Raw genomic sequence first — 11,963 nt, forward strand, 5'->3', positions numbered from 1 at the left:
AGAGAAAAAAAATCACAGAAAAAGAAGAAATATTGAGATTAAGACTTTTAACTGCAGTTTCAGCCAGCCGAATGTCAAACGGGTCCAACTACACATTAACCTTACACTCGTGCATAATGTCACTTGTCCAGTGAATTCATTTTCAGAGATGCACACATTCCCTCTCTTTCACACCCCTCTGCTTTTACACACATGCGCACACACACACACATGCGTGCAACACTCCCGCAGCCATGTTGAGTCACAGTGCTGTACTTTGTTTATGCTACAGCTCTTGACTCGGAGTGACAGCGTTATAGCAGGTTTGCTACTCGAGACCTGAGCCCACAAACAACACCCACACACATGCACTAATCAGCATTAGTCGGAGCTTCTTAACTAAAAATGCAGTCTCACAGGCTATGCTGCAAGCTATCTCATTTTCCAACTGTCTGCCTCGCTTATTGACTCATAACACTGAGTCTCCAGCATACCAATAACGATTTCTCTAACTCGCACTCGCCTGCCTCAGTCTAAATGATCTCTTATTACTCCTACTCTACCATCTATCCATCCACAAAGCCATTACCTCCTGTCTTCGTGCTCGCCCATATCACTTTGTCAAAATGAACAAAAATTGACATACAAAGACTCCGAGTGGCTTATTTTTGATGGACTCATTGGTGAAATCCATTTATAGTACCTTATAGAGACGTTTTGGTTATAGCTGAAATGTATTGTATGTGTGTCTTTGTGTGTTTTTGTGCATTTGCAGATGCTTGAGAGCATGGTGACCCACCGACGGCCAACTAGAGCAGAGGGCAGTGACGTTGCCAATGCCGTGCTGGATGGAGCTGACTGTGTAATGCTATCTGGAGAAACCGCCAAGGGACTGTTTCCTGTGGAGTCAGTTGCAATGATGCATTCGGTGTGTGTTTCTGTGTGCACATGGTGTCGTTCGGTTGCGTCTGACTTAGTGCCCTCTGATAATGCTCTAACCCTCTGTCTGTGCCTCTCCCTGTCTCTGTCGCTCTATCTCAGATCTGTAGGGAGGCAGAAGCAGCCATTTTCCACCAGCAGCTTTTTGAGGAGTTGCGCCGCCTCACTCCTCTCTCCTCTGACCCCACGGAGGTCACGGCGATCGGAGCAGTGGAGTCTTCGTTCAAATGCTGTGCCGGGGCGATTATAGTCCTCACGACCACTGGCAGGTGAGTATATCAGCTAACATTCATGATAAATGTGTCAGAACTAGCAGTGCTATATGCTATATCGTGACAGTTCACCTGACTGTCACGATATAGCATAAGACAAAGTTTTATTGTTGTTTGATGAGGGTTTCCTACCAAAAAAAACAGTAAATCAGTCAGAACCGCTAAAGTCAAGAGAATCGTACGTTTGTTTCAGAAGAGCAGCAGCAAGAACCATCAACAGATATTACATTGATTAAGTCAGAAATGGCATGGAAGGAGAAGCTGTGGTAGAGGAGGGTTGCAAAGTAGCTTGCAGATGTAAAGAAGCTATGGTCATGTTTAGGGAACTTAAATAAGATGCTCTGTGTGAGGTCTGTGTGAAAATTGCCTGACACTGAGATCAGCTGATCTACCGGGACTATAGCTGGCCTTCACTTTGTGGCCTGTTAGTTTAATAGAAAGATGCTGGTAGGTGGAGTTTGCCGCCATGTTGTTCTCTCTCCAGTTCTGTTGCAGCGCTAAGCTAAGAGCTAGCATATTTAGCACAAGTAACTAAAAAGCCTGATTAGATTTGGAAAACTATCCATCCATTTTCTTCCGCTTATCTGGGGCCGGGTCGCGGGAGCAGCAGCCTAAGCAGAGAAGCCCAGACCTCCTTCTCCCCAGCCACCTCCTCCAGCTTATCCGGGGGAACACCAAGGCGTTCCCAGGCCAGCCGAGAGATATAATCTCTCCAGCGTGTCCTGGGTCTGCCCCGGGGCCTCCTCCTGGTGGGACATGCCTGGAACACCTCGCCCAGGAGGCGCCCAGGGGGCATCCTTGTCAGATGCCCGAACCACCTCAGCTGGCTCCTTTCGATGTGGAGGAGCAGCTGCTCTACTCTGAGCCCCTCCCGAATGGCCGAACTTCTCACCCTATCTCTAAGGGAGAGGCCAGCCACCCTTCGGAGGAAACCCATTTCCGCCGCTTGTATCCGCGATCTCGTTCTTTCGGTCACTACCCACAGCTCGTGGCCATAGGTGAGCTTAGGGGCATAGATTGACCGGTAAATTGAGACCTTCGCTTTTATGCTCAGCTCTCTCTTCACCACAACAGACCGGTACAGCGTCCGCATCACTGCAGCCACTGCACCAATCCGTCTGTCGATCTCCCGCTCCCATCACTCATGAACAAGACTTAAACTCATCCACTTGGGGCAGGGTCTCGTCCCTGACCCGGAGTGGGCACTTGGAAAACCATTTGAAAATAATTAACATAAATATATTATCATTGTTTGGGCGGCATGGTGGTGCTGTGGGTATCACTGTTGCCTCATAGTAAAAAGGGGTTTGAATCCAGCCTGGACCTCCCTGTGCTTGCACACGTGTTAGTGATGTATGCAGGTGCGAATGTGTCTGTAATTTTTGTGAGGCCTGCAACAGACTGGAGATTTATCCAGGGTGTAGGAGATGGGCTCCGGCACTCTGGTGACCTTGGATTGGAAAAGAGGAACTTGGATTAATAATTTCTGTATTTGTCCTTGTAGATGCTAGAAACAAGTTTATTTGTCCTTCTCCAAACAAACATGTAACACAGGCTCTTTAAAGTTTGCAGCTTCTTGTATCCCAAAGGTCCAGGCTGAATATTGCAGTAATGTTTGCTGCTTGTGCATCTTCTGGGTTTTATGGGGCTTCATTGTACTGTTTTTGTGTATTTTGTACTTTATATAATATATGTGAGATTTCCCGTCTCACATATATTAAATGTGCACACAGGAGGACACACACGTACCTCCTGTTACCAAAATGTGCATAAAAATACACTAGAATGATCTCCAATTAGTTTAGCCATTATGTCTAAGTAAACATACAACCATAACATATCAGATATTAAAACTGTGAGATTTAATTCTGATTAGAAAATAGTTTATCTGTAATGTCTGCAATATATTTCAAAAGTGTAAGCACATAAGATTCTCACATTCATAGACAGCAGACATTCTTAAAAGCAAAATCTTCTATAAATGAGTGAAGAAACTAACAAATGGAGAGGTATCTGTTTAGTTGATATCCTACTGTGCTCTGGGTGTTAAGCTGCTGAGTAAGTGCCGATTTTACTTTAAGATGTTGAGAGGAAGCGGTCTAAATGACCTTGAAAGCGGGATTAATAACGGATCATGGAAGACAGCAGCTTTAATCACAAAAAGCGAGTTATTATTATTATATTTGGAAGAAAAGAGTCCTGTATGACTTATGCCAAGGAGCAGTGATGCTGCTTTCGTTTTTCCCTCAGTATGAAAGTGTTGTTCATGCGTGCCATCACTGATAATTTATTTTCCATCCTTAACTTTGCACTTCTTCTCTGCAGGTCAGCTCATCTCCTGTCCAGGTACCGCCCTCGCTGTCCGATCATTGCCGTCACCAGGAGCCCACAGGTACAGTCTGTTCTATGAACCAAAAGAAATATTACTTTTGTGCTGACACCTGGTGCATTTGTCTTACCATGAAAACGTGGCTTAGATCAGTGGTTCCCAAACTTTTTTCGCAGGGCCCCCCTCCAACCACAGACACCCATATTTTTGCTCAATTGCGGTTTATTTCACACCTCAAACATTTAGTAAACAGTTAAGCAAATACAAGTAATCTGCAGGTAGTAAGAAAATAAACTACTAACTCTTTTACGCTACGTCTGCACCTACACGGGTATTTTTGAAAACGCAGTGGTTTCGTCCGCACGTAAACGGTGTTTTGAATCACCGAAAACGGAGATTTTTTAAAACTCATTTCTTGCGTTTACGTGTGGGCAAGGAATACAGAGTTCTTGCAACGTCAAAGGTATGTGCCTTTTTTCACGTCAGCTGTGCGCCAATGGCAGATAGTCAGAGACAAAATACTGTTAATTTATCTTCAGGTTTTACACGCTTACATATAAACACGCAGTTACTGTCCCTCTATTTAGAAAGGCAGAGGCGTCAAGGTGTAATTATTTTACATGTAGTTGTTTTTTTCCTGTGTAATAATATTCAACATTGCTGTCAATACATTTTTAAAAAAAAGGCCTCTCTGTGCAAAATGGGTTTAAAAACATAAACAGCTGTGGGATGCTGTTAGTCCGTGATTTGAACCGGGGGAACAAATCGTGGGAGGATCAGCCTGATGTTATTTGTAATCCCACTGTAACTTTACTGTATAAAGAGCTAACATCTCCGAAATGTCAGGAGTAGTTAGTCATTACAACAAGTGTTTGTGAACTAAAAATCAAGAATGTGGGATACTGTTTGTCTGTGATTTGGAGAGCCCAGCGGTGCTCCCGACACAGGAAAGACCAATTCTGCAGGGGAGACCTACCTCGGCACTTGTGCAGGTGAAACCAAAGAGAAGATATCCTTCACCATATTTTCTAGTCTTTGGCTTAGAATGAAGTTGGTTTGGAAACATATTCAGCGATGCTTCCTCTCCTGCTTTGCGTTTGTGTGGGAGCCCCATGGTTGTTTTTTTTCCCCTTTTCATGCCGCGCCCCCCCTGCAATGGCTCTGCGCCCCACACTTTGGGAAGGTCTGGCTTAGATGATGATATCTCGCTGTTTTCAAAAGTGATTATTGTGCAATGTCCACTTTTGCTGTCTGTCGTGGTAAATTGTGACAGTGTTGTCAGACTGGTATCACCAATCTGGAGTATTTATTACCGACTGTATTTCTGTTTTATTGAACTTTCTTGTTCTAAGACCGGTGATCAAAGTGGGTTACACGGTCTTTAAAAAAAGAATCATGGTTTCCAATAATGTCAAAGCAATAATCAGGGTCAAATTTGATGGAGCACATGTGAATGCTCTGTAATAACCCCACACTATGGCTGGTCACTGAAATGAAGGCAGCTCCCCCTGACCTTCATTATTATGACGTCCACACTTTTTGATCAATCACAGGTCATCTTTTAGTATCAATAAAATTGTGGTGACAGAGTACAAAATTGGCATGTTTCATTTTTCTCAGTAATATTAATTAAAAGAAAAGAAAAATGAATATAACAATGACCATATTTTAAACAAAATTGCCTCATTCTGACATACTTTCATAGTCCTCTCTCTTCCTTCTTTAAATGTAAAAATAGGTCTCCATCTCCTGATAAATACATCTTTCTGAAGTTATTTGTTCAATCAGACAGATTTCCAAATCCTATTCAACCACACGTGCGATGTTGGAGGCTCGGATTTCCACCATCTAATTATAATGCATTTAATTGCTCAACAGTAATCGTAACAGATATTTACTACCTGCAGGAATCTTATTTTGATGTATAGCTAACTTTAGAAAAGACCACAGTATGTCCAACATGAGCCTTCCGGGCTCCATATGTGTATTTTATTATTTTGTGTTTGATTTTGATAGTTTTTTTTCTTTGCTGTGTTGTTTTCTGTTTTACTTCCTGTCTGTATGATTGTTTTCTTCCTCTCTTGTTCCCAGTCTCCCAGTTAGCCTTCATTGTATATTTATACACTCCTCTTTGTCACATTGTCTGTTTGCATTCCTGTTTTTACTGGTAAATATATCGGGGGATCAACAGACTGACAGACTATAAAAATCAATAACCACCAAGCAACTTGCAGTTATTTTATAATGTACCTATTCTTTTTTTCTCTTTGTCAGGTCACCCGTCAGTCTCAGCTGTTACGAGGCGTGTTTCCTGCCCTCTTCCACCCTCTGCCCGCTCCTGTGTGGGCTGACGATGTGGACAACAGGGTCAATTTTGGCATGGAAATTGGTCAGTCTGTGCTCTGTTCAGCCCGCTTGCAGTTCTTATATAATATAAGCCATATTACTCACATGCCCTTATCTCTCCAACACCACAGGGAAAACAAGAGGGTTCTTCAAGTCCGGCGACATGGTGATTGTGATGACAGGCTGGATCCCAGGGTCTGGTCACACCAACATTATGAGGGCAGTGAATGTCCCGTAACAACATGACCTCACTGGACTCTAAATCTAACAGAGTTGCTGGAGGTTCATTAAGAGAGCCTTTAAAATCTTTTAATGCACCAAAAAGCCAAAGAACCACCCCTAAAATCGAAGCAATAACCTCTGTCGAAAGCAGCAGAAACACTCTACTTAAAATTTGAGGTTATTATGAGGAAACACCTGGTCTAATAACCGCTCATATGAATGTACCCATGACTCCCTTCAAATAAAACTTGACTTTAACTTTAATACGTTGTTCTCCAGTTCTTGTCAGGACACAGGCTTCTGTAATTGAACTGTCCTGCCTCCTGTTTTCATATTGAAAGTGAAAGTATTGTCTCTGTGGCTGCCATTGTTGAAGTACATTGGTGCTCTTTATAGGATTTGGAGATAAGACTTTCATTCCTACCCAGAGTCCCAAGCTTATCTCTGTGCAGCGGCAATTTTTTTGGCTATTATGAGCAGCAGCCGATGATGCAGAGCTGACACCCCCTTTGTCAACTGAGATGACCCAGATGGCCACATCTGCATATTGCTCACCCAGAAAGTAATTATATCTGTTCCTGTGTGGGTCTTCCTCATGTCTCATAATCCTTTATTTTGTGACATCCTTGCTTCCTCCTTTTTTCCTTTTGAGCTTTAATGTGCATTGAATCCTCCCGCAGCAGTTTATTTCTCTCTCTCTCTCTTTCTACCACTAATAGCCACTTTTACAGAGGCTGACTCACTGTAAATATTTCTGTGGTTAGTCTAATAGCGTTTTATCTTTCTGGGACAATTGGAGCACTTACAGAGTTTTATGTCTATATTTGCAAAAGTCTGTTTCCCATAAGCCTGCGGGAATACGATGTGAGGTTTTTCACTTATTCTACATGTAGATCTATTCAAGTCAACTTCTGAAGTAAAAGTAGTAATACCACAACAAAAGAAAACTGAAATAAAAGTATAGATATCAGATAAATTTATATTTAATCTTTTAAACCACCAATTTGACCTCTTAAAGTATTGTGCAAAAGCCACACGTCACTTCTTTATATTTTGCTACGGAAATGGGAAATAGGTGTAGAGATTTATTAACATTATTTATTTATTAAAATGTGCAAACAATGGATTTAAAATACATAAAGGAAAGTAGAATCTGTATAATACTAACAAGCTTGAAATATTCAATATTTGGTTTGAACGAATTTATTCTTTAACAAAGCCTGAACTCTCTCAGGCAGCTTTCTTGCAATTTTAGTAGTCTTCAGGAATATTTCTCCAGGCTTCTTGAAGATCATTCAAAGCTCTTCTTTGGATGTTGGCTGCCTTTTGTTCTGTTCTCTGTCAAGCTGATCCCACGCTGGTTTAATTAATGGTGAGGTCCGGGGTCTGGGGAGGCCGATCCACAACTGATGTCATGTGTGCTTTTACTACATTGGCAGTGTGTTCGGGATCATTGTCATGCCAAATATTGAAGCCGCTTCCAATCAGACTCTTTCCAGATGTTATTGAATGGTGGATCAATATGTGATGGTACTTTTCTCCATCTATAATTCCATCAGTTTTGATAATGGTGGTGATGATCAGAACCAAATATTGAAATTGTGATTCATCAATTCCATTCATCAATTCAATACCTGTTGTGATTAATTTTCGGTCCACTTCTTGTGTAATTTGACACACCACAGCCTTTCTCCCTGTTTCCCTTCAATAAGAATGGCTTCTTGACACCCACCCTTGCACTGAGAGCTTTTCTGATGAGACTTCAGTGAACAGCAGATGGATTGACTGAAGGCCTAGCAGATTGGGACGTTGCTGGATTTCCCCCCCTGTTTCTTAAGGACATGGCTTTCAGATACTATTCATCTGCTGTACAGAGTATTTAGCCTCCCACTCGTTAATCCAAGAATAAAAAATAGCCATCACAGAAATTGTAAATGAACATAATAGGCGCCCTTTTTATACTAAGTAGTAAATAGCTGTCAAATGTAATTTTTCCCTCAAAAATGTTGTAGTTTTAGATGTTTACATAAAGTACTTCACAGCTGTTCTTAAGCTGAACATACTTTTCCCTGCTGAGTGTAATTTGGATGTAGATGTGTTCACAATTCGTAACAACACATAAAAAATAAACTACTCTGTTAAATTTAAAATCCCTGCATTCACAATATTTCTTGACCTTAGAATACTGACAGATCGACTATAAAGTCTCTTACTTAAGAAGGATAACCAATAAACAGCTGACGAATAAAAGTAAATCTTGCTGTGAAAAATGTAGTCGAGTACTTAAATACATTTAAAATACTTAAAGGGGGAAAAGTATATTACAGTAAACTACCCTGTGATCTATTTCATGATGTATCAGCCTTCATATCTCTCTAGACGAACTCAAGCTCTGGAGTTTAACTGCAGATTGAATTAATATTTATTATTTCTAAAAGGTGTATCTGCTTCACGTTGTTTGGATCACAGCGTTCTTTAAGGACTTCATTCATTTTTCTTTTATTTCCTTTATAAGTCCTCCCCATTGTTGGTACAAAAAAGGCTTGCCCCTTTTTGCTATTTAAATAAAGTTTCATCATCCCTCTTTCCATCACGCGCTCCCTCGCCGCATTGGTGAGAAGGGATGACGCGCATCCTGTACCTGCGAGGGATGCGTGCGTCTTGCGCCGGCTGGGCATGCGGCCTTGGGGGAAGGATGATGGGGATGCGGATGCCATGGCAACAAGCTGATTAGATTCCGACTATTATATGGACATTTATTTATTTAATATTTCATTTGCACGCGCTGGCGGCGCGCTTCTGCGGACGTGTCAGACCGACCTCTGAGTGTTGAGTCAGAAAAGGAAGTAAATTGAGCCGTAAACTGGACTCCATCTGCTCTGCACAATTTCCTGAGGACCAAGGATCAACAAGTTGCTTTTTTTTTTTTTTTATTTAAGGAAGGTTTGAAATTCATGGGAGCGCACAGTTTTACCTCGGAGCAGCTTTCTTCATTTAAATGTAGAGTCTGTAATCTGCCGTTGGTGCCATAAGAGGGGAAGGGACGCCGCCGTATCCCTGTAGACTGGACACAGTGTCATTGAAAAGTGAAGTGAAGTGCATGGCAGCGCCTGCATGTGAGGAAACATGGAATGTGGTGCGTCAGGCTGTGAGAACCTCATCAAGTTAATTGCGGTATCAGGTTTTTTTTATTTTTATAAATTAGCTTTTTTTGTAAAGGAGGAAATCTGTCTGTGTGTCTGACTGCGCTTCAGTCGCGGGTAGATGGGTTTTCCGTCATGGTGAAGGTGTTTTTTCCCGCACGGATACTGAAAATGACAACGTGTGGCGGACTGAGTGAAAACATGGGCTAGACCTGGGGTATTCTGACTTCCTTCCCAGCCGTATTTGTTCCCGTTTTTCCTGTGTGCATGTTCCTGGTTGCTGGTCGAGTGCGTGTCCTTATGAATCAGTGCGTCTCGGAATGAGCGCTCGTTTGTGCCTTTTTTCGTGCGTCCTTTCTGTCCGTTAACAACCCATCCCTCCTAACAGAGTATCGAGTGTCCTTGTCTTTCATCCTCGGATGAATGTTCCCCAGTCTGACACCTTAGCGCCCAAAACATCTCTTACATAATGATATATGATGAAAGGGGCAAAGACTGGGAAGGCAGCCTGGACATATAGGCTACACGGACAGGACACGGACGGCCAATGAGCGTCGAGCGCTCTTATCTACAATAGACCGGGAATCCGGTGCCAATATGACCGGTGTCGGAGCGTTAAGGGCGACTGTGGAGCGGAGAGGGAGGGCCTCGGGCGGAGAGCAGCGTTTCAAGGACGAGGAAGGAGGACTGGCAGAGAAACATCTGTAAGGACAAACAAGACTCTTTAAGAAAAGAGGAAAAGTGAAGCTGCAGGCGTCACAGTGATAGGGGGGGAATATTTTTGTCTGGATGGGGCTTTTTCCAAGGGCACTGAGGTAAGAATGGCCACATCCGCGGAAAGAGGGCGGAAGACTCCGGGAGAATGACTGGAGACTCGCTGCACTTTTCTGTCGCTTCTTCAATTTAACATTCAGAGCGTCATTGACTTTCTCATCTATGTAACCTAGACAGGTCGACAGTACTGAATAGTTATTCTGAGGGGTGGGGGTCACAGGTTATATTGATCCTCCCCTCACACTCCTTCCCTTCCCTGAGTTGGGATGGATGGGGTGGCTGGAGGTGTGGGTACCCCTAGTAGCGCCGGGGGGTCCGGGGGTGACAGCCTGCCCAGGCGTAACGGAGGGGACTCGAAGAGGCGCAGTAAGGGCAGTTTGCCCTCTCCCGGCTACAGGCTGTCCCAGGCCTCGCTGGAGGGAGAAAGGGGCTCCTTTGGGGCAGATAGCACATCCTCAGGTGGACGCGGGCGTCGCCTCTCCATCATGAGCGCCTCCACCAGGGACGGCCTGCCCTTCCGTACAGCAGGCACTCCAACTACCCCGATTCCCTTGCCGCCTCCTCCGTCCTCCTGTTCTGGCACAGCCCATCCTCCTCCGCGATCAGTAGGCTTCGCCTCCCGTGCAGCCCTGGCCTCTACGTCCTCCACTGGGACCGGAGTCATGGTGGTGGCCACCGGTGCAGAGACCACCACAACCACAGCATGCAACACCAATGCAGCAGGAACCCCTGAGATGATGGGTCAGTCTAGCCTGGGTGGGTTTGGCATGGGATTGGACGGGGAAGACTACAGCAACTCCAACCAGAGCACCTTCATCCAGAGACAGTTTGGAGCCATGCTTCAGCCTGGGGTCAACAAGTTCAGTCTGCGCATGTTTGGATCGCACAAAGCTGTGGAACAGGAGCAGGAAAGACTGAAATCAGCAGGAGCGTGGATCATCCACCCCTACAGTGACTTCAGGTATGGAGCCCTCCCACACACACACACACACACACACACACACACACACACACACACACACACACACACACACACACACACACACACCCTCCACAGCAGCTGGTCACTCTGATGTTGGTTTGTGAATTAAATGCCACTTGTAGCATTTTCAATACAGATTATGTTTTTTTCTGAGAAATCTGGATCAAAGCAAGTTGAATTCATGCTCACTTTTACAGAGCACACTTGAAGTATAATGATGGACAATTAACTAGAGAGAGAAAGAGAGAGGAAAAGGAAAACAGATCATGCATTAAGCAACCTCTTCACTTGTTAACAGGGGAAATGGGGAGGAGGACAACTGGGAAAGGAGAAAGAAATGCAGGAGGCTAAATATATATTCCCAGGGCACGGCAGTAGTGCATAGTAAATTACGTCAGGGTTAGAGGAGAAGATGAAGCTTAAAGTGGGGTTGTACAACAAAGACACAGCTACAGGTGCTCATGGAAAGAGCAGTGATCAGGGGCTAAGGTCTCCAAGATAGACAGAACGCTACAATGGCTGGTCTCCATTTCTAAGAGGAACATTTTATTATAGTAGCCTGTTGTTTCCTGGAAATAATCTTTTACAGATATAGACAAAAGGTGCACGTCCCTTTCCAAGTAACTTAGGTAAAAAGTTCAGTATGTTTTCATGTAAAGGTGGCTTAACCAAGCACAGCGCTCCCTGTTGGTGGCTTTACAGAAGGATTAGGATTTTTCTGCCACCTGAGCTGAATAGTTAGTACAGGAATGGGTAAGCCGGGTTTGGTTACTCATTCCTAACGGGTTGTGAAAGATAAGTGCCCCTCCCTGAAACTGCTGGAGGTTTCTTCCTGTTAAAAGGGAGATTTCCTTCCCATTGTCTCCAAGTGCTTGCTCATAGGGGGTCGTCCGATTGTTGGGGATTTCTCTGTATTATTGTAGGGTCTTTACTTTACAATATCGTTGTGATTTATACATCTCTCTACCTCTCTCTCT

General features: G+C 43.8%; 2 protein-coding genes across 3 annotated transcripts in view; both read left to right on the plus strand.

The window, feature by feature from the left end:
- Positions 1-6,351, plus strand: part of pklr (pyruvate kinase L/R) — a 19,962-nt gene extending 13,611 nt beyond the window's left edge. For both annotated transcript variants that reach the window (XM_042213925.1, XM_005946636.3), the window contains exons 8-12: positions 755-907; positions 1,021-1,187; positions 3,516-3,582; positions 5,794-5,908; positions 5,997-6,351. In XM_042213925.1, the coding sequence (XP_042069859.1) occupies positions 755-907; positions 1,021-1,187; positions 3,516-3,582; positions 5,794-5,908; positions 5,997-6,103 (609 nt within the window). In that variant the 3' untranslated portion in view covers positions 6,104-6,351. The remainder of the gene's footprint in view (positions 1-754; positions 908-1,020; positions 1,188-3,515; positions 3,583-5,793; positions 5,909-5,996) is intronic.
- An 89-nt stretch (positions 6,352-6,440) lies between these two features.
- LOC102295960 (potassium/sodium hyperpolarization-activated cyclic nucleotide-gated channel 1) overlaps positions 6,441-11,963 on the plus strand; it is a 20,359-nt gene continuing 14,836 nt past the window's right edge. Inside the window, exon 1 of the mRNA XM_005946635.3 lies at positions 6,441-10,965. Coding sequence (XP_005946697.1) covers positions 10,271-10,965 — 695 coding nt within the window. The 5' untranslated portion in view covers positions 6,441-10,270. The remainder of the gene's footprint in view (positions 10,966-11,963) is intronic.

This window comes from Haplochromis burtoni, unplaced genomic scaffold, assembly GCF_018398535.1.
Source record: "Haplochromis burtoni strain Fernald_Lab_line unplaced genomic scaffold, NCSU_Asbu1 Contig_497, whole genome shotgun sequence".
NCBI classification, from domain to species: domain Eukaryota; kingdom Metazoa; phylum Chordata; class Actinopteri; order Cichliformes; family Cichlidae; genus Haplochromis; species Haplochromis burtoni.